The following is an 18,287-nucleotide window of genomic DNA, read 5'->3' as shown; positions in this document are numbered from 1 at the left end:
ACAAGGGAAGCAACTCCTACACTGACTCCATACTCAGTGAAGTGGGTAAAATTACATTCCAAAACATGGGTGTAACGCTGGCCCCTGCAGGACTAGGGCCCCAAACTCTGCAGAAGACCCTAATCCGTGAGGGGTCACTATTCAACCCAAGGTCAATGAATATCGGTGATATATGGGAAACTCATGGGCCCCTCGTCACATTTGCGGGGGTGGTGGGGGGACGTGCAATATTTTTTGCTACGCCACTCTTCCAAAGTAAAGGTTTTTTTGAACGTTTCCTACCCTTCTGATATCGCCAGCAGCTCAGCAGGGCTCTGGCTGTCACCAGTCACACCAGGCCATGTTTAAAAGCTCTACAGAGGAACACATGTCAGAACTTGGCAGAGAGAGGTCAAACACAGCTTATGCCTACCTTTTAAAAGGATGAACATGCAATGCCTAATCCTGGCTGGTGGGTGAAGCAGGCTGGCACCAGCACTCACTTTTGGGGGGTGGAACTTGGTTTTCATCATCGGTGTATATCAAGGAGCCTCAGTTCAGAAAAACTTTATTTCGGTCGAAGCAGCCTTAAAAGCACAAATTCATAAAACATACATTAAAATGTGCAGAGGAAAAGCATAAAAACATTTCATAAGAACATACACAAAAAAATAGGAGATAGGAGTTGACCCCACTGCTGCATCTAAACATGATAAAATATCTTATATTTTTTTCAAAAAAGTGATTGCACAATAGATTTCATAAAGTGCTTGGTGCCTAGTGCAATGGTATAATAAATAAATATTTTAAGTTACAAAGTTCCTGAGAAAAAAGATAATAGAACCCTTCCATGTGCTAATAACAAAACCCTTAATCACGGCAGGTTATACAGATTATGAGATAACATTGTTCCTGAGGGCCCCATCTGCCTCCCTGACAAGTTTCAAGAGAGACCTTCTAGTATTCCACATAGAGAGCAAAAATCCTGCTACAGAGAAGACAATCGGAATGCTTAAATCTGACTTCAGTATCCGAAAGGCGTCCATATAATGTCTCCTACCTATATTCCTACAGATCGGTGCTAGCCACCTTTTCCTGGCTTTTTGGTAGCCAGTACAAGCAAAGAAAACGTGTAGCACCGTTTCCACAGGAAAATCACACGCGGAGCAGTGGGTCATGGTCTGATTTTTCCATTTGACTGTAAAACATTTGAGCGGTAAGACCCCATACCTAAATTGTAGAAAAAGCTTTCTTGCCTCCACAGAAGTAATGAAATCTAGAACTGCCTCATAGCAGGATTTCTCTTTTATTTCTAGGAAGGCTAAAGTGGGCTTGCCAGTATTGGGGCGGTAGCTGAGTTGAGCCATTCTAGAATCCTCGTATCTAGTCTTCAACTCTTTCCTCGACAATTCGAAGCAGGCTTGGGCAGGGTCAAGCCACCAGTCACCCAACCCCATGTTGATTAAGGTGTGTTTAATGTAAGCAAACCAGGGGATTTTTGCGGCACCCGGTATCAGCATAAATTCCCTTCTTTCCTCTCTATAGACTATGAGTTCTGGGGTGGTCCACATACTCGGGGACTGAACCCACAAATTGGACATCCGGTGTCAGCTCGACCAGTGCCTGTACCTGCTTCCTGTTTGCCAAGCTGGCTACTGCACTGAAGGAGTAGGCAGGTAAATATTTGGGGTCACTACAAATCACTAACATACATACTAAAATTGGGCTTTTTCATAGATAGGTTTTTAACCTTAAAGTCAACTTTATGGATACAAACCATCTTCCTGCACATATTCATTAAAGCTTTTGCAAACCCACTCTCCTAAGAAAGGCAAATATTTGGCATTTTAGCATTATTCACACATTCTATGGTGGCTCCGGGGAGCATGAGCTCGAAGTAATGTGATACGCGAAACCTGTGGCACACTGACCCCGGGGCCCAGCGAGGGAAGCTTTTACCTGCTAGTTGGTCTGTTTCATGCCGGTTGCTCTGTCAATATTTTTGGGTCAGAGGAACTGGAAGGTCCAAAGTTCGCTTGCTTCATGAAATGAGTGACCGGGGCCCAAACTGAAATATAAGCCAACACAGGAGCTCAGACGCTGTCAGTTATAGTTTTCCGCCTGTTGGGAAGGCTGTTGGAGAGGCGAACCGCCCGTGGCCTCCATGGACCATCTGCACAGCGCGGGCATCCAGGTGGTGCAGTACCTCCAGGTGAACTACAAGAGCTCCCAGGACTGGTTCATCTTCATCTCCTTTGCCGCAGACCACCGCAACACCTTCGCAGTCTTCTTCCCCATCTGGTTCCACCTGTGCGAGGCGGTGGGCATCAAGCTCATCTGGGTGGCCATCATCGGAGACTGGCTCAACCTCGTCTTCAAATGGTGAGTAGGGAAGTTGGCCAACAATGCTGGAGTTTGGTGGGTGAACTTCAAGGGGCTTCTCCAGCCTTACTTTACCTCTCAATACATAGACCAAAAAGATTAGGTAGTAGTGTTAACCTCTCAATACTTGAACTGTGAAAAGTGGGATGTTGTGAGGCATAGAAAGAGGACACCTCTAGAAACAAATTGGGCGTAATTTTTTCATCAGAGGCGCAAGTAGAAACTGAGCAAACAATTAATAAATTTAGATCTCAGAGTCGAAGGTGATGGGTTCACCGGTCAGGGAGCACTTGTTGGACGCAGTGCATATTTTTCGACCCTTGAACTGGCCACCACCACAAGCTTCATGGTTGACCGGATGTTGCATCAATGAAAGTAGCCAAGCCACCGAAACTAAATTTTGCTGTAATTCCAGGCATGTGTTACCATTCTAAACTGCGTGGGTAACTCTACCAGAATTCCATTTTTGGGGAACAATTGCCATGGATTTCTGATGATAAAAGCTCACTTTGGCTGGATTCTCCGGCAGCTAACCTGACAATATTTAATTTCCCAAAAAATACCAAGTCATTTTAATGTGAGAAACCAGACTGTCCACAGAAATGTCAGTTCTGTTTGTATTTTAGGCTGAAAATTACATATATGTTTTTTGCCACAATTGGACTTGGAATGCAGAATTGAAAAACTCAGATTCCTTCAAGCTGTAAGATTGGTGCATATGAAATGAGAGCGTTGTATCGCATAGTCTTGCGTCTTACAACACGCACACATACATTACGAACCATTTTGAAGCGCAGCTCAATACAGATACGGGTAAAAAACAATGCATTGTATTAACCCACCTTACACTTTTATAAAGTGGTATATATATTGGAAATTTGCGAGTCTGAAACACAAAATTAAAGAACAATTCTATGCAGCCGAGAGCAAGTAAATGTCCATCTGTTTTGGAATTTTAAATCTGCATAGGGGGTTCTATACACACTGTCTCATTGACTTTCTTCCCACTCTCTTATTCTGCCCCCCACCCCCTCCCCCTTCCAGGTTTGTCACCAAGACCCCTCCTCTGCTTCTGTTCTTCTTTGCTCAGGCTCGTTTTATTTGTTTAGTTCTTCAGCTTTTGCACGCTGAGGTTTCCCAACAGGCTGAGTTTGATCTCTGGTCAATAATAGAGGGACAGGAGGCACAATGGCCTTGAGAGAAAAACAGAACGTGCAGATGGTCACGACGGGCAGCTGGAGTTTGTCAGAGGGAACTGGGAAAATGCAGAACAACACTCCACCGAATTTGACGTACTTTCATTTTATTAAGACAGCACTTTTCAGGCTACGGACATCCGTCACCCCACAGCACAACACTGACTGCATTGTAAACCATGACTTGTGTTATGCGTACACGCACATCAGTGCACTGAAGGGGTGTCTTATTACAGGGTTTTAGCCACTTCTCCATATATTTGACTATTAATGGGCAGTAGCACTGTACATGGGACCTTGGTCACTTACAGTATCAGCAAATGGCTGACTAAGGTAGGAGGCTGGAAAATGAGGTCAGAAGAGTGCGTCCTGGAACCACTGAGGTAGAGACCACGACAGGGCCTACATTGCTAATCCTTCCCGCCCCCACATTAGTAACAAACCCAGACCTGTAACTCATTCCTACCCTAAAAGTAGGGCCGGACGGACCTTTTCCTACACCGGGCATTTCCCCAGTGGGCTGCAGTTTTTGAACGCTGGGAACCTCCTGGTGCCTCTGTCACTCTCCCCAGCTCCCTGAGGTTAACTGCAGTAGGCACACGGGACTTCATGAGAGGGAGGGAAGGAGACGTTAGAGAGAAAGCAAAAATAGAAGGAGTAAAGGCCAAAGAGAGAGAGAGCGAGAATGGAAGGATGGATGGAAAAAGAGTGATAGAGCGAGAAGATGAGGAGAACAGGACTGGTTTGAGTATTTTTGCCTTGGCTGCTATGGTCCTGCTTAAAACCAGTGACACAGGCAGCAAACGTTACAAACAGATATATTTCTGCAAAGTACTAAGAAAACAAGCATTGGCATAGCCAATAGGTCTCGCCTTTGGGACATCATTAGTGTTTAGTTATCCAGCACAATATCATTGGTGCAACAACATCAAGTGTTGCATGACTAAACACTTATAAGGTCCCAAAAGCGAGACCTATTGGCTATGCCAGTGCTGGTTTTAATTGAGTGGCTCGTGCAGGTATGCCACTGTAAGGTAGAGATGCTGCGAGTGCTTTTACAGGAGCTCCTGTGACATTGCACCTCTTCAAAATGTATCTTGGGTCTGATGTAATACTTCCAGTCCCTATTCCCATATTCTCGCACCCAATGCATCCTTAAATGTCCCATGTACAGCCGGGGTTGACACTCCTATTACCCCTGACCTCCTATGAGACTTTACCGGTCAAGGGCGGTGGTGTACGTGGTGGTGGTGTACGTGGTGGATGAGGTGGTGGTGGTGGACGTGGTGGCGGTGGACATGGTGGTGGTGGTGAATGTGGTGGTGATGGTGGATGTGGTGGTGGACGTGGTGGTGGTGAACATGGTGGTGGATGTGGTGATGGTGGTGGACATGCTGGTGGTGGTGAACATGGTGGTGGTGGACGTGGTGTTGGTGGTGGACATGGTGGACATGGTGGTGGATGTGGTGGTGGATGGAAGTGGTGGTGGTGGAGGTGGTGGTGGTGGTGGACGTGGTTGTGGTGGAGGTGGTGGTGGTGGATGTGGTGGACGTGTTGATGGTGGTGGGCGTGGTGGTGTGGTGCTGGTGGGGGACATGGTAGTGGTGGTGGATATGGTTATGGTGGTGGATGTGGATGTGGTGGACGTGATGGTGGATGTGGTGTGGTGGTGGGCGTAGTGGTGGATGTGGTGGTGGATGTTGTGGTGGTGATCATGGTGGTGGTGGTGGTGGTAGTGATGGATGTGGTGATGGAGGTGGTGGTGGACGTGGTGCTGGATGTGGTGGACGTGGTGGTGGATGTGGTGGTGCTGGATGTGGTGGTGGTGGATGTGGTGATTGTGGTGGTGGTGGTGGTGGACATGGTGGTGGTGGTGGTGGACGTGGTGGTGGTGGTGGATGTGGTGGTGGTGGTGGATGTGGTGGATGTGGTGGTGGTGGTGGACATGGTGGTGGTGGACATAGTGGTGGTGGTGGGCATGGCGGGTGTGGTGGTGGTGGACGTGGTGGTGGTGAGGGTGAATGTGGTGGTGGATGTGATGGATGTGGTGGTGGTGGTGGTGGGTGTGATGGTGGTGGATGTGGTGGTGGTGGTGGTGGACTTGGTGGTGGTGGTGGACGTGGTAGTGGTGGACTTGGTGGTGGCCTTGGTGGTGGTGAACAAGGTGGATGTGGTGGTGGTGGATGTGGTGGACATGGTGGGGGTGGACCTGGTAGTGGTGGACATGGTGGTGGTGGACGTGGTGGTGGACGTGGTGGTGGTGGATGTGGTGGACGTGGTGGACGTGGTGGTGGTCGACATGGTGGTGATGTGGTGGTGGTGGACATGGTGGTGGTGAATATGGTGGTGGAGGTAGATGTGGTGGATGTGCTGGTGGTGGATGTGCTGGTGGTGGGGGTGGATGTGGTGGTGGGGGTAGGGGTGGACGTGGTGGTGAATGTTGTGGTGGTAGACATGGTGGTGGTGGTGGACGTGGTGGTGGTGGTGGACATGGCGGTGGTGTGTGGACATGGTGGACGTGGTGGCGGTGGTGGACATGGTAGTGGTGGTGGACATGGTTATGGTGGTGGATGTGGTAGTGGTCGATGTGGTGGACGTGATTGTAGATGTGGTGTGGTGGTGGACATAGTGGTGATGTGGTGGTGGTGGTGGATATTGTGGTGGACGTGGTGGTGGAGGCGGTGGTAGTGGTGGATGTGGTGATGGAGGTTGTGGTGGATGTGGTGGACGTGATGGTGGATGTGGTGGTGGTGGATGTGGTGGTGGATCTGGTGGTGGTGGTGGACATGGTGGTGGTGGTGGACGTGGTGGTGGTGGTGGACGTGGTGGTGGATGTGGTGGTGGTGGTGGATGTAGTGGATGTGGTGGTGGTGATGGACATGGTGGTGGTGGACGTAGTGGTGGTGGTGGACATGGTGGGTGTGGTGGTGGTGGACTGGATGGTGGTGAGGGTGATTGTGGTGGTGGATGTGATGGATGTGGTGGTGGTGGACGTGGTGGTGGTGGGTGTGATGGTGGTGGACGTGGTGGTGGTGGACGTGGTGGTGGTGGTGGGCGTGGTGGTGGTGGACTTGGTGGTGGTGGACAAGGTGGATGTGGTGGTTGTGGATGTGGTGGTAGATGTGTTGGATGTGGTGGTGGACATTGTGGTGGATGTGGTGGTGGTGATGATGGTGATGGATGTGGTGGTCGTGGTGTTGGTGGTGGACATGGTGGTGGTGGATGTGGTGGTGGTGGAGGACGTGGTGGTGGTGGTGGACGTGGTGGATGTGGTGGACGTGGTGGACGTGGTGGTGGTCGACATGGTGGTGGTGGTGGATGTGGTGGTGGTGGACGTGGTGGTGGTGAACATGGTGGTGGAGGTAGACGTGGTGGATGTGCTGGTGGTGGATGTACTGGTGGTGGTGGTGGATGTTGTGGTGGGGGTGGACGTGGTGGTGAACGTTGTGGTGGTGGACATGGTGGTGGTGGACGTGGTGGTGGTGGTGGACAAGGCGGTGGTGTGTGGACATGGTGGACGTGGTGGTGGTGGTGGTGGTAGACATGGTGGTGGTGGTGGAAGTGGTGCTGGTGGAGGACATGGGGGTGGTGGTGGACGTGGTGGTGGTGGTGGTGGATGTGGTGGATGTGGTGGTGGTGGACTTGGTGGGTGACATGGTGGTGGTGGTGGATGTGCTGTTGGTGGATGTGGTGGATGTGGTGGTGGAGGTAGTGGTGGTGGTGGATATTGTGGATGTGGTGGTGGACGTGGTGGTGGTGATAGTGAATGTGGTGGATGTGATGGATGTGGTGTTGGTGGATGTGGGGGTGGTGGGTGTGGGTGTGGTGGTCATGGTGGACATGGCGGGTGTGGTGGTGGTGGACTTGGTGGTGGTGGACAAGGTGGATGTGGTGGTGGTGGATGTGGTGGATGTGGTGGTGGACATTGTGGTGGATGTGGTGGTGGTGGACCTGGTGGTGGTGGACATGGTGGTGGTGGAAGTGGTGGTGGTGGACGTGGTGGTGGTGGTGGACGTGGTGGTGGTGGACGTGGTGGACGTGGTGGACGTGGTGGTGGTCGACATGGTGGTGGTGGTGATGTGGTGGTGGTGAACATGGTGGTGGTGAACATGGTGGTGGAGGTAGACGTGGTGGATGTGCTGGTGGTGGATGTGCTGGTGGTGGTGGTGGATGTGGTGGTGGGGGTGGACGTGGTGGTGAACATCGTGGTGGTAGACATGGTGGTGGTGGACGTGGTGGTGGTGGTGGACATGGTGGTGGTGTGTGGACATGGTGGACGTGGTGGACATGGTAGTGGTGGTGGACATGGTTATGGTGGTGGATGTGGTAGTGGTCGATGTGGTGGACGTGATTGTGGATGTGGTGTGGTGGTGGACGTAGTGGTGGATGTGGTGGTGGTGGTGGTGGATGTTGTGGTGGACATGGTGGTGGAGGCAGTGGTAGTGGTGGATGTGGTGATGGAGGTGGTGGTGGATGTGGTAGACGTGATGGTGGATGTGGTGGTGGTGGATGTGGTGGGGGTGGATGTGGTGGATGTGGTGGTGGATCTGGTGGTGGTGGTGGACATGGTGGTGGTGGTGGACGTGGTGGTGGTGGTCGTGGACATGGTGGTGGATGTGGTAGTGGTGGTGGATGTGGTGGTTGTGGTGGTGGTGATGGACATGGTGGTGGTGGACGTAGTGGTGGTGGTGGACATGGTGGGTGTGGTGGTGGTGGACGTGGTGGTGGTGAGGGTGATTGTGGTGGTGGATGTGATGGATGTGGTGGTGGTGGACATGGTGGTGTTGGGTGTGATGGTGGTGGACGTGGTGGTGGTGGTGAACGTGGTGGTGGTGGTGGCCGTGGTGGTGGTGGACAAGGTGGATGTGGTGGTGGTGGATGTGGTGGTAGATGTGGTGGTGGACGTTGTGGTGGATGTGGTGGTGGTGAACATGGTGATGGATGTGGTGGTGGTGGTGTTGGTGGTGTACATGGTGGTGGTGGATGTGGTGGTGGTGGACGTGGTGGTGGTGGTGGATGTGTTGGTGGTGGTGGATGTGGTGGATGTGGTGGATGTGGTGGACGTGGTGGACGTGGTGGTGGTCGACATGGTGGTGGAGGTAGACATGGTGGATGTGCTGGTGGTGGATGTACTAGTGGTGGTGGTGGATGTGGTGGTGGGGGTGGACGTGGTGGTGAACGTCCTGGTGGTAGACATGGTGGTGGTGGTGGTGGTGGTGGACAAGGTGGTGGTGTGTGGACATGGTGGACGTGGTGGTGGTGGTGGTAGACATGGTGGTGGTGGTGGAAGTGGATGCTAGTGGAGGACATGGGGTGGTGGTGGACGTGGTGGTGGTGGTGGTGGATGTGGTGGTGGAGGTGGTGGTGGACATTGTGGATGTGGTGGTGGATGTGATGGATGTGGTGGTGGTGGACGTGCTGGTGGTGGGTGTGGGCGTGGTGGTCGTGGTGGACGTGGTGGTGGACGTGGTGCTGGTGGACAAGGTGCATGTGGTGATGGTGGATGTGGTGGAAGTGGTGCTGGTGGAGGACATGGGGTGGTGGTGGACGTGGTGGTGGTGGTGGACGTGGTGGTGGTGGTGGACGTGGTGGATGTGGTGGTGGTGGACTTGGTGGTGGACATGGTGGTGGTGGATGTGGTGATGGAGGTAGTGGTGGTGGTGGACATTGTGGATGTGGTGGTGGACGTGGTGGTGGTGATAGTGAATGTGGTGGTGGATGTGATGGATGTGGTGGTGGTGGACGCGGTGGTGGTGGGTGTGGCCGTGGTGGTCGTGGTGGACGTGGTGGTGGACGTGGTGGTGGACAAGGTGCATGTGGTGGTGGTGGATGTGGTGGTGGTGGTGGAGGTGGACATGGTGGTGGTGGTGGACGTGGTGGTGTGGATGTGGTGGATGTGGTGGTGGTGGACGTGGTGGGGGTGGAAGTGGTGGTGGTGGTGGACGTGGCGGACGTGGTGGGGGTGGAAGTGGTGGTCGGTGGTGGATGTGGTGGTGGTGGTGGTGGTGAACATGGTGATGGAGGTGGACGTGGTGGATGTGCTGGTGGTGGATGTGTTGGTGGTGGACGTGGTGGTGGACATAGTAGTGGTAGACATTTGATTTGATTAGGATCTTATATAGTGCATACTGTCACCCTATGGGTATCCTGGCGCTTCAGACTACAGACTTAGACCAGAATAACACAAGGTCGCAGCAGAGCAGGATGGAGGAGCTAGGCTTATGCCTTAGGGAAGAGCCAGGTTTTCAAGTTCCTACGGAACTGATTTGAACTGACATGGCGGTGGTGGTGGTGGACGTGGTGGTGGTGGACATGGTGGTGGATGTGGTGGATGTGGTGGTGGTGGACGTGGTGGTGGTGGACATGGTGGTGGTGGACGTGGTGGTGGTGGGTGTGGTGGTGGTTGACGTGGTGGTGGTGGACATGGTGGTGGTGGACGTGGTGGTGGTGGTGGGAGATATGGTGGTGGTGGACATGGTGGTGGTGGTGGTGGACATGGTGGTGGACGTGGTGGTGGATTTGGTGGTGGACGTGGTGGTGGAGGTGGTGGTGGTGGAGGTGGTGGTGGTGGATGTGGTGGTGGTGGTGGATGTGGTGGTGGTGGACGTGGTGGACGTGGTGGTGGTGGTGGATGTGGTGGTGGTGGACGTGGTGGTGGTGGATGTGGTGGTGGACATCGTGGTGCTGGACATGGTGGTGGACGTGGTAGTGGTGGTGGATATGGTGGTGTTGGTGGTGGTGGACATGGTAGTGGATGTGGTGGTGGTGGATGTGGTGGTGGTGGTGGAGGTGGTGGTGGTGGACGACTATTGGGTAGGAGGGTGCTGGCAGAATGCGGAAGGAGAGGAGGATCTCGAAGGGGGCACATGGGAGAGCAGAAAGAGGTCAAATATTAGAAACAACAAGCAATCTCTACATGGTAACAGGGACCAGACATGCACAGCATTTACTTTTGCTTAAAAGCGTGCATGTTTTGTATTGGGTTGTTTTGCCACTCGTGCACGTTTGGTGCTTCCTTGCGGGAGCGAGCAGCGGCGCCATCTGTTTTGAAAGCACTATCAAGATAATTATAAACAGATGGTGCTGCTGCTCGCTCCTGCAAGGGAAACGCCAAACGTGCACAAGTTGCAATACAAACTAATGGAAAACATGCATGTGTTTAGGCAAAAGTAATGAGCGATGGCTAAAGGTTCCCCAAAGCAGGACTTGCGCTCTTCATAGGCGAGACCTAAAAACGTATTTACAGTAGTTGGAAAAATGGATACCAAGCAGAATTTCAAAAGAAAGGCTTAAATTCACATTGAAATGTGTGTGCGTGGGTTGTGCAAATTAGTAAAACTTGAAAATTTTACAGATGGGCCCTTTTATGATCAGAATCAAATTCAGCCAGTCCAAGCTTGGCAGTTAGCAGCACTTTGCATCCTGGGACTTGTAGGCAGGCCCCTGTTTATTGTCATTTCGGCCACTGATGTGTAAACAAGTAAATAGCAATAATTCTTGATCACCACTTCAGGGAGGTGATAGGGAGTGATCTCAGAGAATAATTATGGATAGGGGTAACAATAGCTGCCTCCACAGGTGTCTGAAGAGTTCCCCACCCTGGTGTTGGATGCATATGAAATTAATGTAACTCACCTCGGGGCTAAGACTGTTCATTGGCCAATAAGATCAGAAATATGGGAACTCTTGTGAAGACAACAGACAGCCAGAAGGCCAATAATAATCCTATACTATAGACTTTGCAGAGAATCTAAAAAAACAGAACTGGGGAGTTGTACTGGAAATACACTGAACCGTGGTTGGTGGGCCCCTAGACAGCTCCTGATTTGAGACTGCAGCAACAACTTGTACAACAAACTAGCGCAGAGCCAAACCAGAAAGCTTCAGTGGGTTTAAAACACAGCAGGTTGGCTAATACTTGACTTAGAAAAGATGAACTAGCAGTGGCTAATTTGAGCCGGTGGTTCCGGTGGTGACACCAGCACTTAATTCTCTGCACCTGGGCTTATTACAGTCTAGCAGAGGTGCCACTATTTATCTTCAGTAGAGATGAGCAAAATAACAGTTGTTTATTAATGTCTCCTAACCTCACCCAAATCCAGATACGATACAAGCAATGGCACAAGCCAATAGGATAAGTCTTTGCGACCTTATAAGTACTTAGCCAGGTAGCACATTATCCTGGGTGCTACAACATCTACTGTTCCTTCACTGGTGAGTGCCCACATACACCCAAGAATGGGCTTCCGTGCTATTTAATGAAAATATGATAAAGCCTCTTCAAAACTCAAAAAGTGTATTCTTTTAACCAAGAAGCTTTGAAATTAATAGGCACATTATAGCACTTATACATCTGGAAATGCTTTTATATGCGATAATGAGGAAAAAAGAGCATTAGTGAAATAAGATATAACAAAGGCTTGTTAAACCATGTCATATGAAATACCCAAAACCCTAAACCATTAAAAACTAAACAATCACAATGATTAAGCAAAAATGTGTAAAATGTACAAAATTGAGAAATACTGTTGATACTATATTTTAAACCATAAAGTTACTTTGAAGATGAGCACAAGCAAATTAGGAGTTGTTCCTTTCACTTCAGAACAAAAACTGCTGAAAAACTCAAGAGAGGAGCTGTTCTAGATTGCTCCCACACATTGTTTACCACTACTTCCTTGGCTGCTTATTGATTAACACAGAAGAAGCCAGTCTCATCACCCTTTCACCGGCAAGGCTGCATCCACCAAATATCATTTACAAGCAACGCTAGTGAAAATGCACCAGGCAAGCTTTCAGCGGGCGTGGACAAAGGCAGTAACAACAAGTGCTGTTGGGCAACAACAAACTCAGGATTTGGCTGAAAGTGTGACGTCCTGCGGTTACTTGGCAGCAAAACAATGCTATTTGAATTTGAATTTTTCCTGTTTTAAATCCAAGAATGCAAATGAAAAAGGGCTTATAAAACTACACGCGCTTGAGTTGCATCAACAGGAGATTCCACCTCAAAGTCGAGGATAGCATTTAAGACAGAGACTTTGTGAAACCCTCCCACCCCACCCTCCCCCTATAGCAGATTAAGCAGGGGTGGAGTTCTTGATGGGCCTCTTCTGTCTGCAGCTCACAGACAAAGGCTCTTAAATAACGCGAAAGGAGGATGGTTGGTTGGTTGAATGAGTAAAAGGACTGATGGATAGGTGTATGTGGGTGAAAGGTTAGATGGGTGGATGGGTGCATGGATGAATGAGTGAAATATGGGTGTAAGAATGGATGAGTGCAAGAATGAAAGGATACATGAAATTGAGGTTGGGTGAATGGGGACATATGTGGATAGATGGATAAGTGAAATAATGATTGGATGAAAGGAAGAGGATGGGTGGATGGATGAAAGGTGAATGGATGGATGAGTGAAACTGTGGATGGATGATGAAAAAGGATGGCGGGATCAGCAAAGGTTGGATGGATGAGTGGAGTGAAAGTGTGGATAGATGGATGGAATAAAAGGGTGGCTAGATCAATAAACAAAAGGATAGATAGATGGATGGATGGATGGATGGATGGATAAATGGATGGATGGATGGAAGGATGGATGGATGTGTGGCTTTAAAAGCCACAGCAGGGTGTGAGTTCTTGAGGGTCCTATTCGGTATGCAACTTGGCAGACAACGGGGAGTTAGTGAGTGAAAGGATAGATAGATGGATGCGTGAGTGAAAGGGTAGATGGATGGGTGTTTGAAAAGATGGTAGATGGATTGAAGAATGACTTAAAGGATGGCTAGGTTAAAGAGTGGATGGATGGATGAGTGAAAGTATGGCTGGATGAGTGAAAGGGAGGGTGGATGGATTGATAGATGAGATCAGTAAAAGGGAGGATGGGGAGACACATGGTGTGAAAGGGTAGATGGATGCAGGGAATGAAAGGGTGGATACATGAGCAAAAGGATGGATGCATGAGTGAAAGGATTGATGGATGAGTGAAAGGATTGATGGATGGGTGAAAGGATGAATGAGTGAAAGAATGGATGGGCAAATGAAGGGGAGGGTAAATGGGAGGATGGATGAGTGAAAGAATATATGAAAAGGGAGGGTGGCTGAATGAAAGGGTGGATGGATGAATGTGTGAAAGCATGGGTAGATGACTGAGTGGGTGGATAGATGATTGAAAGGGTAAATGGATGTATGAGTGTTTAGGTGGAAAGATGGGTGAAAGGATAGATGATTGTATGGCTGAGTGAAAGGATGGATGTATGAGTGAGTGAAAGGGAAGATGGATCAACAGAGTGCAAGGATGGCTGGATAGACTGAAATGGTGAATTGATGTAGTGAAAGGGTGGATGGATGGATGGATGGATGAATGATAGTAAGGATTAGTGGATTAGTCAAAGGGTGGATGTAGAGATAGATGAGTGAAAGAGTGGATGGATAGATTGATGAATAGGTTTGGATATGCATGCATAGGTTTGAATATCATCGTGGTGATTCCTGTTGGAGCGGAGACGATCGAGGACCCTCCTTACGGACCCGAACTACCATATCCGGGTTGCTATTTTGTATAATTGACCTTCCGACTATCAAATATGATGCTTTAACCAGATGAAGAAACGACAAAGGGTCACCAAATAGAATACCTCTTTTTCTAAAATACCTTATCACCATTAACAATTCATAAGAAACTGTCAACAAAGAACTGATAAGAAATTGTCAACCAGAATTGACTATATTGATTGTTCAAGCCCTGAAGAAGTCCATGGTTGGGACGAAACACGTTGGCGGTTCCAAAAGTGATGCTGTCAAAAGTTTTTAAAGATTGAACAATAAAGAACATCTGAAACTGAAAACATCGGCTTGTTCGTGAAATCAAACTCTCTTTGACTTATTGATTGTAATAGATTGTGCTTAAAGTGTTCTGGGCTACTATGTGTTGATAGGTTTGAATATGGCCGGATGGATGGACGGAATGGTGAAAGGCTGAATGATAGATGGATGACAGAAAGTAAAGGTGAAATTGTGGATATCAGCAGGTGGGTGGAAGGATAAATGGATAGATGTTTGTTAGCTCTAACCCCTCCAAAACTATTTTTAAGGCCCTCAAAGATCTTATGGCAAAAAAGGCCCCCACTAATGACACGGCCTCTATCTCACATTGTGAGGCATTGGCGAACTTCTTTTTGGAGAAGGTCCAAGCCATCCGTCATTCATTTTCTACGCCCATCCAGGACGCCGGACCGTCTCTCAGGCCCGAGGAACACACGGGCCTGCACATCTTTCCCTGCCTATCGCCTGAGGGGTATAATCAACTGGCCCAACATATTAAGTCCGGTTCTCCAGCAGATCCACTGAGACCGGCTCTTTTCAGGGACCCGTTGTCTCTGGACTTTTTACCGGTGTGTTCTTTGATCAACCTTTCGCTCTCCACTGGTATGGTTCCTGCCAGCTGGAAGCATGCGGTGGTTAGGCCAATTTTGAAGAAGCCAGGTTTAGATTCTCTTAAACCAGAGAATCACCGGCCGATATCACTTCTTCCATGGCCTACAAAAGTAGCAGAGGCACACGTAAATCGAGTCCTCTCGGATCACCTCTTGCGGGCAAACATCCTAGACCCTACGCAGAATGGTTTCCGTGCTGACCATAGCACGGAGACAGCCCTTCTTTACGTGGTGGAACATCTGCGCATGGGGTTAGATTCGGGTCAAACGGCAGCGCTTGTTTTATTAGATCTGAGCGCTGCCTTTTACACCGTCTCCCACACTATTCTCCTCCAGTGCCTGGAAGAAGCTGGTATTTCTGGGACTGCCCTCCAGTGGTTCCGTTGTTTTCTTGCCGATCGATCTTTTTGCGTAGCCATCCCTCCCCATCAGTCCAAATTCCATCCGCTGGACCAGGGGGTCCCCCAAGGATCTTCGCTGAGTCCCACGTTATTTAATCTGTATATGAGGCCGCTGGCTGATGTCGTCAAGGAATGGGGCCTGACTATGGTCTCATACGCAGACGACACTCAGCTGGCGGTCACGCTCAGCGGGGACTCTGATTTGGAGGCCCCTAGGTTCCAGAATGGGTTGAGGGCGCTTGCTAGCTGGATGAATTCCAACTATCTCCAGCTGAACCCAAAAAAGACTGAGATAATGACCATCGGCAAGAAACCGGAACTTTGGGGCGACAAATGGTGGCCTCCGGAACTGGGACCTACCCTGAGTCCGGTAACAGAGATTAAAAATCTTGGAGTCTGGTTAGACCCTGCCCTTAGTTTTGTTACCCATACCAAAAAAACTGCCACCAGTTGTTTTGGCATTTTGCGAGGACTAAGACCAGCACTGAAACTTTTTGATGCCGCTACCAGGCAGCTGGTGTTGCAGGCGACGGTGATCTCTCGGCTTGACTACGCCAGCTCTCTACTGGTAGGGGTGAACCAAGCGGAAATTATACGTCTGCAACGTGTCCAGAACGCGGCAGCCAGAGCTGTGGTGGGCTTGCCCAGGTTCTGCCCCGTTGCCAATACCCTACGTTCCCTCCACTGCCTTCCAGTCAAGCAGAGGATCCAATTTAAAGTGCTTTGTCTGTCCTACAAAATTCTCAAGGGCCTCTCGGCCCCAATTCTCAGGAATCTCTTGATGCCCTATGTTCCTGCCCGCTCCCCGAGATCTCTGGGTCAGGATTTGGCTGTGGTTCCTCGGTTTAAACTCAGCCGAGCTGGAGGCCGCTCCTTTCGAGTTCGGGCTGCTGTCCTGTGGAACTCTCTTCCCTTAGAGATACGTGCATCTGATAATCTCTTTTTATTTCGCAGAGCTATCAAGACTTTGTTATTTCCCTGAGCCTGCCCTTTCTTAGTCTATGGTTCCTTGGTTGTGTTGTGTTGGATACCTTGTCAAGCGCCAGGACGCTCCTTCGCTGGAGCAGCTGTGCGCTGAATAAATACTCCTAACATAACATAACATAACGTTTGGATGGAAGAGACAAAAAATGTTGTCTGGGGAGGGTCGTGACGACGACTTGCTTCGTTTGCTTGGTGTCATAAAAAAGTTGGTACAAAGTGGGGGTATTTTCATTTTCTGGCTGCTCCCTTGGTTTAAGAGGTACCGTCCCCTCGGGTACCTGTTTGTTGTGGTGTGCATGGAACCTGTCTGCCGGTGTGGTTAGCTGGCACACAGGACCCTTCATGGTAATCCAATGACTCCACATTGACCCCTGGTCAGCTATGGCTCGCAGTAACTCTGTAAATGAATATTTGGCAGCTGCTTGGTCTATGCAAATTTCTACAGCCTTCGAGAGAGTGCTTAATTGTGATGTGACTGACCACTGTATCAGCAGAACTATAAATAGCCTATTTCCTACCTTGTATGAAATCAGGCTTCATTTGAATAATTTTTAGTGCCTACAGTTACATATGACTTAGAAGAATCCATTCTCCAATGTTACAAAGCTACCTTAACAACAATACACTCAAGACAATATTTCACTTGAAATGAGTCTTGCATGTAATCAAGGGTGATATGCCGATGTTCCTCATTGATTATTTTTAATGTGTGAATTTAGTTACACAAAAAGCTGCTATCCTGTTCCAGCATCACAAAAAACAGCGAATAAAAAAACGCATCTCCAAGCAACAAAGCTCGGGCCTAAATATCGCCCTTACTGACATCCTTACTTTGTGTGTTCCCGAAGACGGGCAGTTAGGGATGCTGGAGTCTTTATTTCAGCTTCCCTAGAATGAATTGTAAATTTATTAACATTTCAAAAGGTCAACTCTTTTACAGCCTTTAAATATAGTGAGGACGTGCTGGTGATAATTTGCTCAGGCGTGAGCCAGTTTAAGAAAAGCTATCATTTCGATTTCAAATCCAATTACATTTTCTATTATTCAAACTTTCTGCAACAATCCGTTATCAGGGTGGTACATAAAACAGCTATTCCTTGCCCGTCAGCGCCAGTGCTTTCGTCAGCCAGCGCTCTCAGCAGAAGAGGAGCCTGGCGCAGTCAGCATGGAGGCAACAAAAGAACAATTGGGCGAGGAGGTGGAAGCCATGTAAACTGACACATCCCACAGAAACCAGGATGCTTTTCATAGTTTCTGTAAAACACTGGCAATGCCGCTGCTAGCTCCAAGGTCACAGAACATGAGCTTCCGTGGATTACTGTTGGAATGCTGCATAAAAATGCAAGCAGCTTTGGGGGCCAAAGCTGAACACAGGCAAACAGTAACACAAGCAGAAAACCAAGAAAACAATAGTCTCCCAAAGACAGATAAACAACCAAAGCATAAAAGTGAACAACCAAAGCATAAAGATACAGTACTTGGTCCCTGCTCCGTGGGTGGAAATCAAAGACAAACAGGAGGGACTGCTCATTTGTTGCAGATGATGCAGCCCAAGCCCTTGCCCGCGATGGTTTGTAGCAGTGGCAGCTGGTGAACTTTCAAACAGGTGGAGTTAAAATACCAGCTGAATATCGCACAGAGCAAGCAGATTTATCGAGAACGCCCAACTCAATCTCAGTGGAGATTGAGAGGAGGAAGTTGTGCTTGGCTATCCTCCACAAGAATGCCCTGGAAACAATTACGATAAAGGGCACATTTTGTAGCGCAGTCTTCGAACAACATTGCCTAGAAGATTTTTAGAAAGAGTTCAGAAAATGCTCTAATACATCAGGCTGGGCCTGCTACGTAACATTCCCCCACAATCTTTCTTTCTGATTATATTAACCAGCCTAGTGCCCAAACCAATTTTTCCAAAATAC

The 18,287-nt window shown here is 49.2% G+C and overlaps 1 protein-coding gene across 1 annotated transcript in view; it reads left to right on the top strand.

The window, feature by feature from the left end:
• Positions 1-2,072: 2,072 nt before the first annotated feature.
• The window catches only part of LOC147717128 (glucose-6-phosphatase catalytic subunit 1-like), a 73,887-nt gene continuing 57,672 nt past the window's right edge, over positions 2,073-18,287 (top strand). The window contains exon 1 of the mRNA XM_086924067.1: positions 2,073-2,361. Within this exon, the coding sequence (XP_086780193.1) occupies positions 2,144-2,361 (218 nt within the window). The 5' untranslated portion in view covers positions 2,073-2,143. The remainder of the gene's footprint in view (positions 2,362-18,287) is intronic.

Source organism: Lissotriton vulgaris, chromosome 5 (assembly GCF_964263255.1).
Source record: "Lissotriton vulgaris chromosome 5, aLisVul1.2, whole genome shotgun sequence".
In the NCBI taxonomy this organism is placed as follows: Eukaryota; Metazoa; Chordata; class Amphibia; order Caudata; family Salamandridae; genus Lissotriton; species Lissotriton vulgaris.
Note: the sequence above shows the minus strand (reverse complement) of the source record. Positions and strands in the feature narration are given on the sequence as shown.